The 23,149-nt window shown below is 47.6% G+C and overlaps 1 protein-coding gene across 1 annotated transcript; it reads right to left on the bottom strand.

Annotated features, from left to right (window-relative positions):
• Nucleotides 1–2,505: 2,505 nt before the first annotated feature.
• LOC136534807 (uncharacterized) lies at nucleotides 2,506–3,864 on the bottom strand. Its single transcript, XM_066527168.1, has one exon. It carries the CDS (start codon nucleotides 3,862–3,864, stop codon nucleotides 2,506–2,508), a length of 1,359 nt encoding a protein of 452 aa, XP_066383265.1.
• Between the last annotated feature and the right edge of the window lie 19,285 nt (nucleotides 3,865–23,149).

Raw genomic sequence — 23,149 nt, 5'->3', positions numbered from 1 at the left:
AGCGCGGATACGAAGAGGCTAAGAGCTGACCTATAGGCGATGGTTAGCCGAATTGAGGTAAACCTGAAATAGTCTTGTGTTGTGCCTGTTACCGAATGTAGTTCTTGAACACGTGCTGCTGCAGAACGTAATGAAGATATCCAAGCAGTGCCAATGACAATTGGAGGAGATGACACTGGTGCTAGAGGAGAATAAGAATTTGCAGGCATCGATGACTGACCTCCAGGTGCATCTTACCTAAGAGCGCCACTATAGAGAGGATCTAGAGGTGAAGGTCTTGGCATTGGAGAAGGATCACTAGCTATTGGAAGTGGAGACCCAAATGCTTGCTGAGCAGTGTAGCCTTAGTGCTGACCAGCAAAAATGTATGTCTTTAGACCTTGCTCTATTGATAATTGCCATTGTGAGATGTCTACTTTTGGTGCATGGCCCTAGAGTTGGAGCTCGACCTATCCCACGAAGTCATGGGGCAACTCCTTAAGGGGAAAGAGGAGGCAGAGGAGAAGGCCAAGAAGGTCACTATAGATCTTGAGCGTAAGTGCATCTTTTGTCGATCCTTCCTTGCAGCGATAGGAGTATGCTTAGCATACTGTTGTTACTATGTTGCAGAGTACCGCTTCTAGGCACATGCACAATTCAAGGTCTTCGGGGACCAAGTCAAGACCCATGATGATAAGCTGGAGGTGATGATAGCAGGGATCAAGCCCATGCTGGACTGCATTGGTTTCGCTCCGCCCAAGAGGACAACGTAGCTACCCGGTGACCTACCACCCTGAATGATCGTGGACTAGTGTCAGACAGCATGGTCAGACTTCAAGGAGTTCATGCGTATTGCTACCCTTGGGGCTATCATCCATGTGCTCGTGGTGTTGTGGTCGCACTATCCTTCGGTAAAGCCTGTAGTGATAATGACTGGCTTCACCCAAGGGACGGATGCACAGAAGACCGCCAAGCTAGAAGACGAGGCCGAGGAAGCAGCGGCGAGTCTTGCCAGGGACGTTGACCTATTCAGCGAAGGGTGAGACAATGTCTAGTAGATTAGGATAAAACTTTTGTCAAAATACTATGAAGAAGTACTTAACGACTTTTGATGAACACTTAGTGTTTTTTGGTACATGTGTTTATATTTAATATAAACCATCCGGCTAGTTAGTCTATAGCTGAGCCTCCAGCCCTAGCTAGCCTATTAACTGTAACACAGAGTGTAGAGCCCATGTGTGTGTAGGAAGAACAAAGCATCGCTAGGGCGCTGCTCTGATCGCCCATAACGCAGAGGGCAGATGCTCGTGCACGTGTTGGGAGAAGCTTAGGACAAGGCTATCTCTGGGGACATCTGAGAGTCAATGTGACTGTTCACGGATTTGCCTTAGGCATAGTTCATGTCATCTTTAAGATGTTATACATGAAGAGGTGTTGCTTAGCGAATGAACATGGAGAAAACAACATGAAGAAAGAATCAGAATGAAAACTTTATTGAAAACTTTAATATGAAAGGTACATATCTTTGTATGGAACATTTCAAGGGTAGAAACGCCTAAGGAGATCAATATGCCAGGAATTAGGGATGTCAACTTTGTTCATGTCACATAGTCTGTAGGACCCTGGTCGGGTGACCGCCTTGACGACGAAGGGGCCCTCTTAGGGTGACAAGAGCTTGTGCATGCCTTCTGTCTTCTATTTGCTATGAAGGACTAAGTCTCCGACCATGAAGAACCTATTGTTGATGTTGCGGTTGTAGTACCTATGCAAGCCATCGAGGTACTTTGATGTCTAAACACAAGTGATCAGGTGCTCCTCTTCTAGGCGATTGATATCATCGGCCCAAGCTTGGTCAGAGTTTTCTTTGTCATAGTGCTCCACCCTAGGTGCTCGAAAGGTGATGTCGGCGGGTAGAACGGCCTCGGAGCTAAAGACCATGAAATATGGGGAGACACCAGTGTTATGGCTAGGTTGGGTCCTTAGTCCCCAGACCACAGCCGATAGTTCTTTTAGCCATTTGCTCGGGTGCTTCTACTCATTTTCGTAGAGCCTCTTCTTCAATGCATCTAGGATCATTCCATTGGCACATTCGACCTAGCCATTCGCCCTAGGGTGAGCCACCGAAATGTACTTGACTAAGATGCATCTTTTGTCGCAAAAATCCTAGAAGTTGCTGTCGGTAAACATCGACCCTAGGTCGGTGATGATGCTGTTCGGCAGGCCAAACCTATGGATGATGTCATCAAGCAACTCGACTGCCTTCTTTGTTGTGGCTTGAACAAGATGTTTGTACTAGATCCACTTGGAGAACTTGTCAATGCAGACGTAAACCCAGCAGAATCCTCCTGGCGCGGGCTTGAAGGGCCCGATCATATCCAGTCCCTAGCATGCAAAGGGCCAAGATGCAGGAATAGTTTGCAGGGCCTGAGCCGGGACATGGATTTTCTTAGCGAAGAACTGGCAGTTCTCACACCATTGAACAAGTGCCTCAGCGTCGATGGTAGCTAAAGGCCAATAGAAACTAGCTCAGATGGCTTTGTCCACCAGTGTTCTAGAGGCTGTGTAGTTGCCACAAGTGCTGGCATGGATGTCCTTATGTATCTTTTCACCTTCCTCTATGGAGATGTACTTTTGAAGTAGCTCCTCCTTGGCATTCTTGTGATACAGCTTCCCATCAACTATGACATAATGCTTGCTATGGCGAGTGAGGCGCTCTCTCTCTGTATTTTCAGCTGGAACATCTATGGTGGTTAGATATTTGATGAAGGGTTCTCTCCAATCACCACTCAGACCAAGGACCACTGTGACTATCAGCTCGACAAGCAGCTTTTCTTCGATGCCCTCTTGCGCCTGCTTGATGGAAGGGGTCACAAGGTCTTCGATGAACACTCTGACTGGAACTTTTGCTTGGGTTGATCCCAACTTCGATAGCTCATCGGCTACTTGATTATCAGCCCAAACCACATGGTGGTATTCGATTCCGTAAAACTTGTCTTTGAGCTTCCTTATCGTTGCGTAGTAAGCGCCCATTTTCTCATTGGTATAGCTCCAATCTTTGTTGAATTGGTTGATGATGAGTGTGGAGTCATCGTATACCATGAGGTGTTTAACGCCAAGCTCTGTGGCTATATGGAGACCGTGTAGTGCCGCCTCATATTCCATGACATTGTTGGATGCCCAGAAGTGGATGCAAAGGACGTAACGGAGTTTGTCCCCTAATGGAGAGATGAAGTATATGCCTACCCCAGCGCTGTTGAGATTGAGGGATCCATAAAAGTACATGGTCCAGTGCTCGAGATGATCGGCCAGGATAGGAGTCTGCATATCCATCCACTCAGCGATGAAATCGGCGAGCACTTGCGACTTGATCATCTGGCGTGACCTAAACTCGATGGAGTAGGTGCCGAGCTCAACCACCCATTTAATGATGTGGCTGTTGGCTTGTTTGTTGTGGAGAATGTCACCGAGTGGGTACTTAGTAACCATAGCTATGGGGTAGGTCTCAAAGTAATGGCAGAGCTTCCGAGATGTGATCAGGACAGCATGCAATAGCTTTTGGACTTGAGGATGGTGAGCCTTAGACTTGTTCAGAACTTCGCTGATGAAGTACACTAGACATTGGACTTTGTAGGCATGTCTGGCCTCTTCCCATTCGATGATGATGGCCGTGCTGACCACCCGGTTGGTTGCCGTGATGTAGACTAGAAAGGTTTCACTTGTTTGGGGCGTGTTCATGATTAGAAGTGAGGTGAGGAATCGCTTGAGCACAGTGAATGCCTTATCAGCGTCCTCTGACCAGATGAACTTTTCTTGAGCCTTGAGTAGCCTGAAGAAGGGGAGTCCCTTTTTGCCTAGATGGGATATGAAATGACTTAAAGCCACCATGCAGCCCGTTAGCTTCTAGACGTCCTTGACGTAGGTCGGTGGCTTCATCTTGGTCACCGCCTCTATCTTCTCTAGATTGGCTTTGATGCCACCATGGCTGATGATGTTGCCGACTAGTATATCAGATGGGACGTCAAAAATACACTTAGTGGGATTTAGCTTCCATTGATACACCTTTAGGGCTTTGAAGGTTTCGATGAGGTTAGAGATGAGGGTATCGATAGTCTTAGACTTAACCACCACATCATCAACATAGGCCTCAATGTTCTTGCCAATCTGGTCCTTGAGGCAATGCTGGATGGCTCTTTGATAAGTAGCACCCATGTTCTTGAGCCTGAAGGACATGGTCGTGTAGCAGTAAGCGCCAAACAGGGTGATGAATGACGTCTTGATCCGATCTTCATCTTTTAGAGTGATCTAGTGATAACCAGAGTAGCAATCTAACATGCATAGGAGTTCGCAACCGATAGTAGAATCTACGTCCTCATCAATGTGAGGTAAGCCGAAGGGGACTTTAGGGCAGTGTTTGTTGAGATCGGTGTAATCAACGCATATTCTCCATTCTTTATTCTTCTTTCTTACAAGAACTGGGTTGGCTAACCACTCTGGATGATACACCTCTTTAATAAAGCCGACACTTAAAGCCAGGTTATTTCTACCCTAATGACCTTAGTTTTGTCTTGCACGAATCATTGAAGCTTCTGTTTGATGGGCTTAGCGATCATCGAGACATTTAAGGAGTGCTCTATCAACTCCCGAGGTATGCCGGGCATGTCTATAGGTTTCCATGCGAAAACATTGATGTGCTCCCTTAGGAAGCTGATGAGCATGTCTTCCTATTTAGGATCAAGGTCGGCCCCAATCCGAGTGGTCTTAGACCGGTCACCGGGGACAAGGACCACTTCCTTCACCTCCTTGGACTTGGTTGATGCTCGGGCAACCTCTGTTGTAGGGATCTCTAGCTCTTTCGGTGGCATCTACTATGAGGTAGTGATGCAGTCCAGCATGCCAATGGAGACATCGATAGCCTCGGCAAGCGCAAAGCTTTCTTTCTCATAGGCATAGGTGATGTTGAGGTTGGCGCATAGGTAAAGGATCCCCTGCTCCGTTGGCATCTTCAACATCAGGTACGTGTAGTGTGGCATGGTCATGAACTTGGCGAGAGCTAGTCAGCCGAGGATAACATGGTACACTATGTTGAAGTTAGCAACCATGAAGTTGATGTAGTCAATGTGGAAATGCTTGGTGGTGCCTAAAAGCATCTAGGCCCCTAGTTGGGTTTCGGTGATTAATGACGACATGAGATTACTATGACTAACATGTGTTTTGCAGAGGCAATTTGAGTTAGGTCATGGTAATGGCAATTGATTGGGCAATCATAGTTGTCATGCTCCTATCAATGGAAATCGGTTTGGTTTTCAAATTATGGATGACAAGGTTAAGGATGGACTAGTTCTAAGTATCGATTGGTGATGGAGAGACACTTAGAGTAGTTTAGGACTTTGTTTTTTCTTTTGCCGTACTATTAAGGAGGTATGGACTAGTAGCTTGACCAAGGTAAGTCTAGTGGGTTAGGTGTGGTACATACTTGTCCAACCTAGCACTAGGTAGCTTAGGAATAGCCCTAAGATCAATTGGAGTAAACTTCATTCATATAGAATTTTGAGTTGGAATTGAATAGAGGGTCAAATGATTGACCGGACGCTGGTTTGGTTGTGACCAGACGTTGGAGGGAGAGTCCGGTCATTTCATTTGATCAACTATGTCATCTGGTACTAACTAGACGCTGAGTGAAGGTGGACCAGACGCTGGGTGCTAGCATTCGGTCAACTCCAGAGAGGTTTCAGAGAAGGATTTTCTTGACCGGACGCGTCCGGTCAGTGCTGACCAGACGCTGGTCTGAATCCGATAACTGACCGGATGCTGAACAGTAAAGTGACCGAACTCTGGGTGCCTGCGTCCGGTCAACATCAGTAAGGTTCTAGAGAGCATTTTTCTTGACTAGATGTGTTCGGTCAGTGCTGATCGAATGCTGGTCGAAGTTCGGTCAGAACTTAATGGCTCTTTCTGATACAGTGGCGGGTATAACTGACCGGAGCATCTGGTCACCCTGACTAGAGCATCCAATCACCCCATAGAATGCTAACTCAGCCTCCAAACTTTATGTTTTGAATCAGGGGGTATAAATACTTACTCCACTCATCCAAGGGAGGTCTCTTGCCCATTTGTTCAGCTAAGAAACACCTTGAGAGTGCAAGGGAGAGCAAGAGCCTAGTGAGGTGATTGAGATTTGAGAATCCAAGATTAAGGTCCTAATTAGTGCAAAGAGAGTAGCAAGTGTGCATCCACCCTTCTCATTAGGCTTGTCGTGGTCAAGTGATAGTTTGTGCTTGTTACTCTTGGTGATCGCCATCACCTAGATGGCTCGGTGGTGATTAGGAGTTTTGTGATCATCCGGCGGAGCTTGTGGATGACCCAACTCAAGTTGTGAGCCATTGTGGGCGATTCACTGTGACAAAGTGTCGAAAAATCAGCCTGTGGAGAGCACTTGATCCTTGCACGAATCAAGGGGGAGCTACACCCTTGCGCGGGTGCTCCAACGAGGACTAATGGGGAGTGGTGACTCTCCGATACCTCGGGAAAACATCACGGTGTTCCTTTCCCTCTGTTTACTTTGAGCATTTACATTTGAGCAATTCATTTCTTGTCTTTATATTCCTAGAATTGTCATGCTAGAGTAGGATTGGAACCTAGAGTGCAAAACTTTTGTGCGGTAGAACAATAGAAACATATTCTAGGCACAAGGGGTGAAGTGGGCTAAGTGTAGGGTTTAATTCTTCCAAAGAATTTTAGAATTAGCCCAATTCACCCCCTCTCTTGGGCATCTTGATCATTTTAATTGGTATCGGAGCCTCGCGCTCGCTTAATTAGGCTTAACCGCCTAAAGAAAGATGTCCCACGGGGATAGACCTCCTCCTATCTTTGAGGGAGATGATTTTCCTTATTGGAAAATTCACATGGAGGCATATCTAGAAGCTCTAGATGTTGGAGTTCTTAGAGCCGCCTCACAAGGCTTCCTAAAACCTAAGGACCCCACACACCTCTTTAGAGGCCTTTGCAAGGATGTTTTCAACCGTGTTTGAAACCACAAGGACGCCTATGCACTATGGTTGGACATTTGTGCACTCCATGAGGGAATAAAGAGTGAGCGTGAGGAACTCTACCACCTTGTTATAAAAAAGCTTAATTCATTTGAGATGCTTCTTAGAGAAAGCGCTAATGAGATATACTCACGCTTGAATGTTCTTGTAGAGGAAGTCAATGGGCTTGGACTCACACAAATGCAACCCTCTGATGTTGTAAGAAAGATCTTGAGTGTCCTCCCCATTGACAAATATGGGCGTATTGTGATGGTGCTTCATCAAGGTGATCTTTCCACCACTACACCAACTCAAATATTAGGAAAGATCAATGCACATGAGATGTACATGCACATCACACCACAAGATGGCCCTTCTTTCACCAAAAAGAAAGACTTGGCATTCAAGGCTAGCCAAGAGAAGAAGGGCAAAGCAAGAGTTGATCATGATAGCTCAAGTGATGATGAAATTGATGATGCAAGTCTTGTTCTCATGGTGAGAAGAACCGCCAAGATGCTCAAGAAGCTCAACAAGAATGGTGTCAAGTTTGATGGCAAGAAGAAGAAATTCTTCACTAGTAATAGAAGAAAGCCCATCTCCAAGATGGATTGCTATAATTGTGAAGAACTTGGTCATCTAGCTCATCAATGCCCCAAACCCAAGAAAGATAAGTACAAGAAGAAGTACAAGGGCAAGAAAGATGACTCAAGTGATGAATATGATGATGAGAAGAAGAAGAGCAAGCCGTACAAGAAGAAGGATGGCAAGAAGAAGGAGTATCACAAGAAGAAGAATAATGGCAAGGTATACATTGTTGGTGATTGGCTCATGGATATTGATTCATCAAGTGGCTCATCCGATGATGATAGTGAGAATGAGAACAAGAAGGTGGCCGCTATTGTAATTGACTCTTCACTATCTTCACCGACACCACCGCCATCATCCTCTACACATCTATGCCTTATGGCCAAGGGTGAACGAAAGGAACAAAATGATGATGATAGTAGTGGTGATGATAATGCTAGCAATGATGATAGTGATAGTGATGAGGAATTTGAATCACCTTTCTATGATGATCTCTCATGGGGGGAAGAAGAGAAGGACTCATCTCGCTATCTAGTTTAAGCGAAACCCAGGAAAGGTCCATAGCCGATAAGTCAGCACATGTATCGATCGATCAACCATACACTCTGTAGAGGTTTTACATAACCACAAGATCTGCCTTTCTTGTTGACCATCGTCAACTAGGCTGATTTTGGCCACTTGCTAGCCTAGGATAATGCCACTCTACCATTCAGTCCTGGTACACCCCAAGTCTAGTCTGGGGTGGCTGAAACTATGAGTCATGAGCCGGGTCCACAAGGTCTCCATGAAGTCTCAGAAGGGTGTGGGGGAAATCCTTCATGCCCAGTACCTCCTTACACTGTCCGCTATCAACCTAGCAGTAGTGGCAATATCCTACCAAGTAGTCTGGCTGTCCCACACCATATAGGGCGAGTGGTACGTAAGGCTTCCTGGTGAGTCTGAGTACTAGTAAGTCCTTAGGGATGACCAAGCCAGAATGTCTTCATTAGGGTTTCCATTTATCGTGCCACCACTGCACCTCCATCCCGGGCTCCTCCCATCACAGGTTCATACCTAGGACCACCTCGTATACCATTTACCCACCATAGGTATCCATTCTAGGGGTGCCTAGGTAGCACCCCATGGCAAGACTTGCCCCAGGCTTGTCGTATACTCCAACTTGGTCGACACAACCCTCACCCTCCACACACCCAAGTCACACACGCAGCACTCTCCCCATAGTCCAGATAACACCACGCATTAATGTAGTATAAGTGTAGTAGAAGTACAAGTAATGAAATACAGCAATAAGCGTGTGTCTAGCCTAATAGCAGGGTATGCAGGGGTAAGGTTGCATCAAGGTAGAGGCCATCAAGTAAGCATACTACCATGCAAGTCCTATCATAGTACGATTATAACAATAAAGTAAAGCAATAGCAGTTCTATATTAGCCATGCGTAATAGGTGCTACGAGATTGGTTGGGATGTGGCACCTTCCGTGTAGTCGTCTCCGTTCTCCTCATGGTACTCATGATCCTCGTCCATCTAGTTCTCCTCCGAGTCTGCAACGATCGTATTATAGTCGCGTTAGCGACGTCTATAAAAATAGCACAAAGAAGCAATGAAAATTCAAAAGAGCCAAATGCACTCAAACATGGGTTTATTGCGTAAAGCTCGATTTTAGATGAATTTTGGTCCTAGTTTTGTATTTTTCTGAGGTCGTATGAATTAGTTATGAATTTCCAAAGTTTAAATTATTTCTGAAAATGGAAAATGCCAAATTAATCCTGGGTTGACATGTGTCACGCTGTGATAGGTCCACGTGGCATGCTGACGTCAGCATGACATCATCATTTCGGCTCCGAGCTGACAAGTGGGGTCCTGCTGATGTCATCTTGACATCATCAACGTCATCAGTTCCGACAGGTGGGACCAGGGGCTCTTGAGTCATTGACATGTGGGTCCGGTCAAAGTCAACATCAAATCAATGGGTGAGTCAACGGTCAATGGATCAGGGTCACTGACGTGTGGGGCCAGTGTTGCTGATGTCAGTAGCTGACGTCATTGTGATGTCACCTTGGCTGTGTTGATACTGATAGGTGGGACCCGCATGACGTCGTCATGACGTCAGCATGATGTCACTCACTGACGAGTGGGTCCGGAGTCTCTGTGCCGCTGACATGTGGGGCCAGGTCAACCGTCAACAATGACCGGTCAACGGTCAACATGGACCGGGTTCAAACTGGGTCGGTTGGGCCTAGACTGGGCTAGATTTGGGCCAGGCTTAGCCCGCCACGTGGCATGCTATGACGCAGCCACGTCATGACCTTGGGCCTCCGCTGGGCTTCATCCACAGCTCGACCCACATCACGTGGCTCACGGTGAACTGGTGTTCACGGTCCATGGACCGTAAGCTGGGTCCTCGGTGGACCGAGTCCACCCTTCCTTCCTTCGGCATGGCCTACATGCACCGGGTGCAGGCGCGTGTGGCCAGCGAGGAAGGATTCCTCTGCTTCCCTCTCGGCGTGTTCCCACCAGTGGTGTGCTCACTAGCGAGTCTTCCACAGCAGCGATGGTGTCTGATTGAGGTGGGAAAAAGCTTTGCTAGGCCCCGGCGAGTATGGTGGTAGGGTCAAGGTGGTGGCCAGGGCTTCCCAGGGCATTGGCCACGATGGTCGGTGGCTCGGCGGTGCTTGCCGGTGGTGAGGTCACGCATGTAGGCTCCCTGGTGGCTCAGCTGGGTGGATAAGGGCTTCTGCGGATCTGTGGGGGCATGGCGAGGGCGTCCAGGGACTCAAGGCAGGGCTTCAGGTCCCCATGTGGCTGGTAGGGGCTCCACGGCATCCACGATAGCATGGTGGTGACGGCGAGGCACGCAGGAGCACTACGGGGCACCAGTGGGGCGGTCTCGGCGTGGTCGTGGATGTGCGCGTGAGTGTGTGTGTACCTAGAGGCCAGAGACGGCCTTGGCCTACGTGCTCCCGGTGTGGAGCGCCATGGCCGAAGCAGCATGGTCTGGCGGTGAGCAGGGAAGGACCGGGCTCACCGTTGGTGTCGTGGGAGATAGGGTGGTGATGTAGTGGTGGTTCGAGGCTATGTAGCTTCGGAAGCAGTGCGGCGCTACTGTAGCCGATCGTGGCGTCGTCTCCTGCTCCGACGGCTTCGGTGGTGCTCCGATGGCGCCTCCTTCTCCCTCCTCCCTCCCCCTTCCTTCTTCCCTCCCTTCTCTGGCTTGGTGTGAAGTGATTTGCCACAAGGTGGTGGCGGGGCGATGGGAACGCGCTAGGGCTCCTAGGGCCGGGGCTTTTATAGCTGAGCTCCAAGCTCCAATGGCGGACGGCGCGAACGGCAGACGATGCGCCGATTGCATCGGACGGCATCGCAGGCGTGGGTGGTTGGCGTAAGGGTTGCGTGGGCGTGGCGCCAAGGGGACAGGACCAGGAGATTCGTGTGACCCCCTAGCCCGCACCTACCACGCCGGTCGAGGCTTGCTTGAAGGAGTGTTCGGCGTGGGGAGGAAGACAACACTGTGGCTGGGGTGGTGGCTGACGTGTGGGGCCCATGTGGCAGCGGCTACAGGCGAGGTGAAAGGGGTGTGCAGGCGTGAGCGGCGTGCGGGCTGGCTGCATGGGCCGCGCGTGGTCAGGCCCGGCCTACTTGTAGCCGCACATGGGCCAGTAGAGGGGGAGAAGTGGAGGGCTAGGCTAGTAGTTTGGTCGTGCGGGTTGGGCCGACCTGTGCGTGAAGCTGGGCTGTGAGGCTTTTTCTTCTTTTCTTTTTCTGTTTTATTTTTCTTCTTCTTTGTTTGAATTCAAATTTGATTTGGAGTTGGAATTCAAATCTGGTGTACCTCATCCATTGGATTATTAGATGTGTGGTTCACAACACTCTTATACATATTAGGAACTTTATTTAGCTATTTTGTATATAAAAAATAAGTATAGTTTTGTTATACAAAAATGGAAATAGTTTCCTCTTTTAGCATTTATTCCTTGGTTTGATTAATAATTACTTTATGGTTTATTTCTTTTAAAGGAGTTGTTAGGCATTACTTAAAACAAATGAAAATCCAAATCACCATTTGAGTTAACAACATATGCTATATTTTATTTGTTAGTATTTGAATAAACATAATTAACAAATGACATGCCATGCTCATGAAATTGTTTAGTTGGGTTACAACTAATGCAACACCTAGGGTTGGCTCCTACAAATGTCACTCAACATTGCATGGGGTTAAAACAAAAAATTTTGTAGTTGTGATTTTTGGTGTGTGGATTTTTGGGTTGTTACAGTCCTACCCCCTTAACAGAATCTCATCCCTGAGATTTAAGCGTAACGTACTCTTCAAAGAGATAAGGATAGTGTAGCCGGAGGTCAAACTCTTTCTCCCATGTTGCTTCTCTCTCTGTGTGATTGCTCCATTGGATCTTGCACATAGGAATAGTCTTGCTTCGGGTCTCTTTGGTATCTCTGCCCAGAATTTTGATAGGATGTTCTTTATACTCAAGAGTATCATGAATGTCAAGTGTATCAGTTGGAACTACTTCATCGGGCTCTCTCAAACACTTGCGTAGCTGTGAGACATGGAATATGGGATGTACACCCACCAATTCCTCAGGTAGCTCAAGTTTGTACGCGAGTTTTCCAATCCTTTTGTGGATCTTGTATGGCCCAACAAATCTAGGGGCTAGCTTTCCTTTCACATGGAATCTAACAGTTCCACGTAGCGGGGATACCTTGAGATAGACAAAATCTCCCACATTGAACTCAAGTTCTCTTCTTCTTTTGTCAGCATAGCTCTTGTATCAACTTTGGGCAATTCTCAAATTCTCCTTCACTTGAGCAACTCCTTCTTCGGCATCTTGAATCTTAGCGGAGTCAAAGAACGATCTTTCTCCCGATTGGGACCACATCAAAGGTGTCTTGCAAGGTCTGCCATACAGAGCTTCAAATGGTGACATCTTGATACTGGCTTGGTAGCTGTTGTTGTAAGAGAACTCTGCATAGGGTAGGCATTTCTCCCAATCAGAGCCATAATTCAGTACACTAGCGCGAAGCATGTCTTCTAAGATCTGATTTACTCGTTCTGTCTATCCATCTATCTGTGGGTGATAAGCGGTACTGAAATCAAGTTTGGTTCCAATTCCCAAAATCAGGACACAAACTGAGGACCATGATCAGATACAATACTAGAGGGAGCTCCATGCAGTCTGAGAATATGCGCAACATATAGATCTGCTAATTTTTCGGCATCGATCTTGGTCTTAACTGGTACAAAGTGAGCAATCTTGGTCAAACGATCAACAATCACCCAGATGGAATCATTGCCTTTCTATGAACAGGGCAATCCAACTATGAAATCCATGGATATTCTCTCCCATTTTCACTCGGGAACGTCAAGGGCTTTAGCAATCCTGCAGGCCTTTGATGTTCAGCCTTGACTCTATTACAGGTGTCACATCGTGCCACATGTCCCGCAATGTCTATCTTCATGCCTTTCCACCAAAAGTGTTTCTTCAAGTCTTGATACATCTTTGAATTTCTAGGGTGGATACAATACTTAGAATTATGTGCCTCAGACAGAATTTCCTCTCATAGTGCTGGATCAGAAGGAACACAAATTATATCCTTGAACCAGATGGTTCCTTGTTCATCTTCATGGTGGTTGGTCTTGTAGCCTAGTTTCATCCGACCATAGAGATATTCGATCTCTTTGTAGCTTTTCTGAGCTTGATGGATGCGATCAGTGAGATCATACTATATGCGGAGCTCATTTAACGAGCCATGCGGTAGTATCTCAAGTTGGAAATCATCAATCTCTTCCTTGAGCTCTGGTGGTACGGATTTAGTGATCAAGGTGTGACAGTAACTCTTGCGACTAAGAGCATCTACGACTACATTAGCTTTTTCCGGATGATAGTGAATTTCTAGGTCATAATCTTTGATCAACTCTAGCCATCGACATTGCCTCATATTTAGATCTTCCTGAGTGAAAAAGTACTTCAAGCTCTTGTGATCCGTATAGATATCACACCTGTTGCCTATCAAGTAGTGTCTCCAGATCTTCAAGGCATGCACAACTACTGCTAACTCAAGATCATGAGTAGGGTAACGATTCTCGTGTTCTTTCAACTGTCGAGAAGCATAAGTTATCACTCTTCCACCTTGCATCAATACACAACCAAGTCCTTGACGGGATGCATCACAATAGACCACAAAATATTTTCGGATACCAGGCAATGCTAGCACAGGAGTTGTGGTAAGCTTCTGTTTCAATTCCTAGAAGCTTCGTTCGTACTCGGGCATCCATTCAAACTCCTTAGTCTTCTTTAGAAGGTTGGTCATCGGATGGGCTATCTTAGAGAAGTTTTCGATGAATCGGCGATAATATCCAGCCAATCCCAAGAAACTTCTGACTTCGGTCACATTACGGGGTTGATCCCACTCTTTCACAGCTTCAATCTTGGTTGGGTCAACTGCGACACCTTTGGCTGATAGTACATGGCCTAGGAAGGCAACTTCCTATAGCAAAAATTCGCACTTGCTAAACTTTGCGTAGAGCTGATGTTGGGCTAGTTTCTCAAGCACAGTTCTCAGATGGTGTTCATGTTCTTCGGTGGTGGGTGAATAAACAAGGATGTCATCAATGAATACTACCACGAATGTATCTAGTTCATCCAGGAAAACCTTATTCATCATGTTCATGAAGTATGCTAGAGCATTCGTGAGTCCAAAGGACACCACAGTGAACTCAAACTGCCCATACCTAGTCACAAAAGCTGTCTTTGGGATGTCACTCTCTCAAATCTTCATCTAATGATAGCCAGATCTAAGATCAATCTTGGAGAAATACTTGGCACCTCGAAGCTGATCAAGCAGATCATCGATTCTTGGCAGAGGGTACTTGTTCTTGATGGTGACTGCGTTCAAGTTCCAGTAGTCAATGCACATTCTCATTGAGCCATCCTTCTTCTTAACAAATAGAACGGGGGATCCCTAGGGTGAAGCACTGGGTCTGATATATCCCTTCGAGATGAGCTCATCAAGCTATTTCTTGAGCTTGGCCAGTTCATCAACTGACATGTGATAGGGTCTCTTGGCAATAGGTCCTGTTCCCGGCAAAAGATCAATAATGAACTCTACATCACGGTCTGGTGGCATACCTAGTAATTCTTTAGGGAATACATCGGGATAGTCTCTAACCATAGGCACATCATGAACTGTCTTCTCCTCCTTTTGTGATTCTGAACTGGCTTTAAGGGCACATAGGATAGAGGTGGACTTTCTAGACTGGGGTTCACATCTAATAACTTGGCCTGATGGGTGGGTCACTTGGATGTATCTAGGTGAACATGATATAATACCTCGGTGAATGGTTAGCCAATCCATGCCTAAGATGACATCTAGGTTCGTGGAAGGTAACAGGGTTAGGTCGGCTTTAAAGGTAAGACCCTCAATGGCAAGACTCACTCCCTTACAGATGTGGGTGCACTCTAGGTCTCCTAAAGGTGAGCTGGTGATGATAGGCTTTCCATGTGGGGTTACAGGCAGGTCATGCTCTCATGCAAACTTGGATGATATGTAAGAACAAGTTGCTCTAGAGTCAAATAGAACTGATGCAGTATTGCCATTAACTAAAAACATACCGTATACAACGTCAGGGGTAGCCTATGCTTCCTTCGCGTCCAGATGGTTGAGACGTCCACGGGTAGCAGATCCTTTGAACTGAGACTTCTGAGCGGCTGAGTTCTGAGGGCACTCAGTGACTTTGTGAGCTGGTTGACCACAAGCGAAGCAGGTGAAAGGCGTACCGCCTATAGGGGTTGGCGTGGGTGCCTTCTAGTTTGTAGTGCTTGGCGCAGGGCGGTTCTGTGCTAGGCATTCATTCGCTGAGCGGGGACGGTTGAAACGGTCCTGAGTGTTGCGGTCCTGAGCATAACGGTCCCAGGTGTAACAATCCTGAGCAGGGCGGGAGTATTTGGCGGTGTAGCCTTCACTACCCCTACATTATCTAGGGTTGTCATCCCTGTTGTGGCGAGAGCGTTCCCTGGATGGTGCATCTCTGTGGAACCTCTTGCGATCACAGCCATGGAAGGACTCCTTAGGCTTACGCTTCCTCTCCCTGTACTCTTCTCTAGCTTCAGCACAGTCCTTCTCAATCTAGATGCAGCAATCCACTAGAGCACACAACGTGTTACTCTCAATACCACCAAACTTTAGCTTGATGTGCGGGTTAAGTCCCTTGCGACAATAGTACAGCTTCTCCTTCTCAGAGTTCACAACATAGGAAGGTGCATAGCGTAGAAGGTTGGTGAAACGAGTAGTGTACTCAGTCACCCTGTCCTTTCCCATCTTGATGTTGCGGAACTCCTCAGCTTTGGCCTCCATGATACCCTTGGGAATGTGATACTCAGTGAATGCTTCGGTGAACTCATCCCATGAGATGTTGGCAGGGTCCTCATGGGAATCACTGAAACTATCCCACCAAGTGCGTGCTGCACCTATGAGCTGGTGTGTGGCAGCTCCAACACACTCATCGTCGGTGAAAGTAGTAAGGTCAAGCTTTTTCTCCATCTCCTTGAGCCAGTCATCGGCCACAAGCGGTCAGGGTCGGTGCCATCATAGGTAGGTGGCCTTAGCTTTAGAAATCCTTCCAACTTCCTTTGGAAGTCATTCTGCTGTCCTCTCTGGCGATGATTTGCTCCGTTAACAAGAGCTGCAAGAAGTTGAGTCTGTTGTGCCATCACTTCTGCCAGGTTCGGTGGTGGTGGTGGCGGAATGTTCTCCTTAGGCAGCAGGGTATTCTCTAGGTTGAAGGGTATCCCTCCACGTCCATGGCCACAGCCATGGCCATGGTTGTTGCCACCACGCCCCCCATTTGGTTCAACTAGTTCAGGGGTGGGCGCATGTCCACGGTTCATTAGGCGATTAGATCAGCGGTTCGGCATCTGCAACATGGATCATAGGAATTTTAGTGATTGTGCCATAAATGCTTATAATTTAGTATGATTACATAATTTTGACGATTTAAAGAAAAACACTTATACTATCCAACACTCATTACAAAGAAGCAATAAGATCCATAAAATGCAATAAGATCCAAAACATTCATTACATGGGTTTTATTACATAGCATCATCTCTAGTAGCTACACTTGAAGACTTGTGAGAATTGTACTATGCATTAGTGTCTCATATTACATCTCATAAGGGGTACATCATGGGGTACAACTTATGGAAGCCACTGACATGACTCATGACCACGCAGGGTCATTTACTCTAACTCATATACCGTAGCTAGGATACGACTATTCTCGGTCTCGATCTCCTTGTCTGACTTGTGAAGTCAGGACACGTACTTCAAGGCCTCGGTGAGCTCCTCAGTAGGCTTGGCTCCAGGTAGGGTAGGGCAGGCGTCTAGGTTGAGGCAAGTCGGAGCTAACTCAAACTCCTCTATCCTAGGCTTCGTCTTGCTACGAATATCCTTGGGTAGCTGATCCCACATACCCTTCATCTCCCCGAGGCGCTTCCTATCAGACTTTTGCCACGCCTGCCATGTCCTCTCACACTTGTCCTATAGGTACTCGTTCTGCCTGAGCGCCTCGATCAGGTGACCTTGGTTGCGAACGGCCTTCTTCCTGAACTCCTCTAGCTCCTGGGTCATGGTCTTGTTCCGAGATTGGATTTTTAGCATATCAATCCCCTTGGACCTCTCTCTGTCTCCCCTGCGGTTGAACTCAACCTTCTTGTCGTCCAACTCTCTCTACAACTCCAAGACCTTGCTATCGAGGTAGCAGTTCCTATTGCCTAGGTCAGCTGCTTTGTCCTGTAAGTCAGCGACCTTGGCTCTGTGGACTTCTTCACAACGGTTGAGCTCGTCCTGTAGCTTGGCAACTGTCTCAAGTAGACTAGCTCGCTCTTGTGCTCCCTATGAGTCTCGCTCCTGGTACTCCCATAGAAGGGCCTGGTCCTGTCATCTCCTCAGCTCTAGCTGGGTCACGTACCTGTCCTGCTCCAGTAGGTGGATAGCTGAGACACGAAGGCATCTATCCTCCTCGGCAAAGATAACTCTACTGACTGTGAAGCTCTGCTCACTAGGGGTAAGGCTGAGGTCGAGGGCCTGGGGAAGTAGACGGAACTCTATCGTCTTTAGGTGCTCGTAATGGTCCCTCATCACTCTGCGAAGTGCCTTGTGTGAGATAGCTTGTAGTCTCTCCTCGACTGTGTCCTCTATAGCCAACTCGGTGAAAGCTAGGACAGAAGGTAAGGTAGTGCTAGCTGGGAACTCAACTGAGGTGACAATCGGTCCTTCAATTCCTCCTTCCTGAGCTAGCTTCCTGGTGCAGGTGACCTTGACAAGCTTGTCGGGGACTCCTAACGTGACGAGAACTCGATAGAGGGTCTGTGCAAAACCCCTGAGCTCACGTAGGTCAAAGGTAAGCTTGGCGTGGTCCAAAGGTAGCGGTCCTAGAGGCGGCCAGTCGATGTTCGTTGCCATCTGCATGTTTTAAGGAACAGGAGTTAGTAGGTCAATAATAGATAAGCCATGCATAAAAGTAAATGCAGGGTCGGTATATAACCGAAAGAAGGGCTGTTCACGTCCTATTCCTTCATCCATTTCTAAGGGTTTTGTAATGGTCAAGTATGGCTCTGATACCAACTGAAGCGCCCTTGATTTCTGCGAAGGGAAATCCATAGCGTCGAAGTGTAATAAGACCGTTGTAGATCATATTATCCAAATTCCAATCAAATATCACATCCATACAATGATAATATCAGAGAACAAATAGTGTGGAAGTACATAAATTATTACAACACCGCATTGGCGGAATCAAAAGTAGCATTCATTCAGAACAACTTGAAGATAAGATCGCCAAACTCGAGCGTAGGCATGAACCCCTCAACCGTCAAACTCCTCGGTGCTAAACTCCTCAGCGGAACCTATATGCCAAAATTTATCAGTATGGTTTGTACTGGCCACTCCCACCCTATGAGCATTGCTTTGTGGAAATTGGATGCAAGTTGGATATAATCAAAAGGAACCTATAAGGCTGGGGTTTCCTAAGCAATAGCATATCGAGTATATAATAATAGTTGGTCAAGTTTTAACTCCATTCCCACACACATTCCACCCCATTCCCTTTCTAGAGCTAGGTTTCGATCCTAGGATTGATATACCACCATCCACACCATCACCATACCATCTCTCAGTCGACAGGCCAACTCCCTCTTGGCACTGTCTCAAGGCCCGTAGCCCCTGGCTACGACCAACACTCTCTCATAGGGGAAGAAGAGAAGGACTCATCTCGCTATCTAGTTTAAGCGAAACCCAGGAAAGGTCCATAGCCGACAAGTCGGCACATGTATCGATCGATCAACCATACACTCTGTAGAGGTTTTACATAACCACAAGATCTACCTTCCTTGCTGACCGTTGTCAACTAGGTTGATTCCGGCTGCTTGCTAGCCTAGGATAATGCCACTCTACCATTCAGTCCTGGTACACCCCAAGTCTAGTCTGGGGTGGCTGAAACTATGAGTCATGAGCTAGGTCCACAAGGTCTCCATGAAGTCTTGGAAGGGTGTGGGGGAAATCCTTCACGCCTCGTACCTCCTTACACTATTCGCTATCAACCTAGCAGTAGTGGTAATATCCTACCAAGTAGTCCGGCCGTCCCACACCATATAGGGCAAGTGGTATGTAAGGCTTCCCGATGAGTCTGAGTACTAGTAAGTCCTTAGGGATGACCAAGCCAGAATGTCTTCATCAGGGTTTCCATTTATCGTGCCACCACAACACCTCCATCCCGGGCTCCTCCCATCACAGGTTCATACCTAGGACCACTTCGTATACCATTTACCCACCACAGGTATCCATTCTAGGGGTGCCCAGGTAGCACCCCATGGCAAGACTTGCCCCAGGCTTGTCATATACTCCAACTTGGTCGACACAACCCTCACCCTCCACACACCCAAGTCACACATGCAGCACTCTCCCCATAGTCCAGAAACACCACGCATTAATGTAGTATAAGCATAGTAGAAGTACAAGTAATGAAATATAGCAGTAAGCGTGTGTCTAGCCTAATAGCAGGGTATGTAGGGGTAAGGTTGCGTCAAGGTAGAGGCCATCAAGTAAGCATACTACCATGCAAGTCCTATCATAGTATGATTATAACAGTAAAGTAAAGCAATAGCAGTTCTATATTAGCCATGCATAATAGGTGCTATGAGATTGGTTGGGATATGGCACCTTCAGTGTAGTCGTCTCCGTTCTCCTCACGGTACTCACGATCCTCGTCTGTCTAGTTCTCCTTCGAGTCTGCAACGATCATATTATAGTCGTGTTAGCGACATCTATAAAATAGCACAAAGAAGCAATGAAAATTCAAAAGAGCCAAATGCACTCAAACATGGGTTCATTGCATAAAGCTCGATTTTAGATGAATTTTGGTCCTAGTTTTGTATTTTTCTGAGGTCGTATGAATTAGTTATGAATTTCTAAAGTTTAAATCATTTCTGAAAATGGAAAAGGCTGAATTAATCCTAGGCTGACACGTGTCATGCTATGACTGGTCCACGTGGCATGCTGACGTCAGCATGACATCAGCATGACATCATCATTTTGGCTCCGAGCTGACAAGTGGGGGTCCTGCTGACGTCATCTTGACGTCAGCATGATGTCATCAATGTCATCAGTTCCGACAGGTGGGACTAGGGACTCTTGAGTCACTGATATGTGGGTCCAGCCAAAGTCAACATCAAGTCAATGGGTGAGTCAATGGTCAATGGATCAAGGTCACTAATGTGTAGGGCCAGTGCTGCTGACGTTAGCAGCTGATGTCATTGTGACATCAGCATGACATCACCTTGGCTGTGTTGATACTGATAGGTGGGACCCACATGATGTCGTCATGATGTCAGCTTGATGTCACTCACTGACGAGTGGGTCCGGAGTCTCTGTGCCGCTGACATGTGGGGCCAGGTCAACCGTCAATGTTGACCGATCAACGATCAACACGGACCGGGTTTGAACTGGGTCAGTTGGGCCTGGACTGGGCTGGATTTGTGTCGGGCTCAGCCCGCCATGTGGCATGCTGTGACGCAGCCACGTCACAACCTTGGGCCTCCGCTGGGCTTCGTCCACAGCTCAGCCCACATCACGTGGCTCACGGTGAACTGGTGTTCACGGTACATGGACCGTAGGCTAGGTCCTCGGTGGACCGAGTCCACCCTTCCTTCCTTCGGCATGGCCTATGTGCACCGGGTGTAGGCGCATGCGGCCGGCAAGGAAGGATTCCTCTGCTTCCCTCCCGACATGTTCCCGCCGGTGGTGTGCTCATCGGTGAGTCTTCCACAGCGGCGATGGCGTCTAATTGAGGTGGGAAAAAGCTTTGCCAGGCCCCGGCGAGGAGGTGGTAGGGTCAAGGTGGCGGCCAGGGCTTCCTAGGGCATTGGCCATGGTGGTCGGCGGCTCGGTGGTGCTTGCCGGTGGTAAGGTCACGCATGTAGGCTCCCTGGTGGCTCGACTGGGCGGATAAGGGCTTATGCGAATCCGTGGGGGCATGGCAAGGGCGTCTAGGGACTCAAGGCGGGGCTTCGGGTCCCCATGTGGCCGGTAGGGGCTCCACGGCCTCCACGGCAGCATGGTGGCGATGGCAAGGCACACAGGAGCACTATGGGGCGCCGGTGGGGCAGTCTCGGCGTGGTCGTGGATGTGCGCGTGAGTGTGTGTGTACCCAGAGGCCGAAGACAGCCTTGGCCTACGCGCTCCCGGTGTGGAGCGCCATGGCCGGAGCAGCATGGTCTTGCGGCGAGCAGGGAAGGACCAGGCTCACCGTTGGTGTCATGGGAGATAGGGTGGTGATGCAGTGGCGGTTCGAGGTTGTGTAGCTCCGGAAGCAGTGTAGCGCTACTATAGCCAATCGTGGCATCATCTCCTGTTCCGGCAGCTTCGGTGGTGCTCCGATGGCTGCTCCTTCTCCCTCCTCCCTCCCCCTTCCTTCTTCCCCTCCCTTCTCTGGCTTGGTGTGAAGTGATTTGCCATAAGGTGGCAGTGGGGCGATGGGAATGCGCTAGGGCTCCTGAGGCCGAGGCTTTTATAGCTGAGCTCCAAGCTCCAATGGCAGATGGCGCGAACAACAGACGATGCGCCGATTGCATCGGACGGCATCGCGGGCACGGGTGGTTGGCGTAAGGGTTGCATGGGTGCGGCACCAAGGGGACAGGGCCAGGAGATTCGTGTGACCCCCTAGCCCGCACCTACCACGCCGGTCGGGGCTTGGTCGGAGGAGTGTTCAGCGTGGGGAGGAAGACGACACTATGGCTGGGGGGTGGCTAATGTGTGGGGCCCGTGTGGCAGCGGCTGCAGGCGAGGTGAAAGGGGTGTGCGGGCGTGAGCGGCGTGCAGGCTGGCTGCGTGGGCCGCGCGCGATCAGGCTAGGCCTACTTGCAGCCGCACGTGGGCTAGCAGAGGGGGAGAAGTGGAGGGTTGGGCCGGTAGTTTGGTCGCGCGGGTTGGGCCGACCTGCGCGTGAAGCTGGGCTGTGAGGCTTTTTCTTCTTTTCTTTTTCTGTTTTGTTTTTCTTCTTTGTTTGAATTCAAATTTGATTTGGAGTTGGAATTCAAATCTGGTGTACCTCATCCATTGGATTATTAGATGTGTGGTTCACAACACTCTTATACATATTAGGAACTTTATTTAGCTATTTTGTATAACAAAAATAAGTATAGTTTTGTTATACAAAAATGGAAATAGTTTCCTCTTTTAGCATTTATTCCTTGGTTTGGTTAATAATTACTTTATGGTTTATTTCTTTTAAAGGAGTTGTTAGGCATTACTTAAAACAAATGAAAATCCAAATCACCATTTGAGTTAACAACATATGCTATATTTTATTTGTTAGTATTTGAATAAACATAATTAACAAATGACATGCCATGCTCATGAAATTGATTAGTTGGGTTACAACTAATGCAACACCTAGGGTTGGCTCCTACAGTTGTCACTCAACATTGCATGGGGTTAAAACAAAAAATTTTGTAGTTGTGATTTTTGGTGTGTGGATTTTTGGGTTGTTACAACAATTTGCTAAAAGAAGAGTACACAAAGCTTAAGGTTAATCATGATAATCTTGTTGTTTCTCATGAGCTATTATCTAATGAGACACATGAAGCTACTAACCATGTTGTTAAGATTGATATAGCTACATCATGTGATGATTTGATTGTTGAGAGTATTGAGAAGTGTTCTAGTAGCAAAGGCAAGAAGGTGGTTGAGGCCGACAACTATGATGAGTATGTCAAGCTCAAGAATGAGAATGAAAAGCACAAGAAAGATCTTGAAAAGCTCTCAACCACCAACACAATTGTGATAGAGAATCTTGACCATGATTGTGACATAGCTCTTGAGAATGAGAAGCTTAAAGAAGAGAACAAGAGACTCAAGATGGAGAAAAATCATGATGAACTTAGAGAGGAGAACAAGAAGCTCAAGTTGGAGAAAGAACATCTTAAGATAGGCTTGAGCAAGTTCACAAGAGGCCAATATCTCCAAAGTGAGCTACTCATGAACACCGT

The sequence above is a fragment of the Miscanthus floridulus genome, unplaced genomic scaffold, assembly GCF_019320115.1.
Source record: "Miscanthus floridulus cultivar M001 unplaced genomic scaffold, ASM1932011v1 os_2314_1_2, whole genome shotgun sequence".
Taxonomy (NCBI): Eukaryota; Viridiplantae; Streptophyta; class Magnoliopsida; order Poales; family Poaceae; genus Miscanthus; species Miscanthus floridulus.
This window is presented reverse-complemented; position numbering and strand designations above follow the sequence as displayed.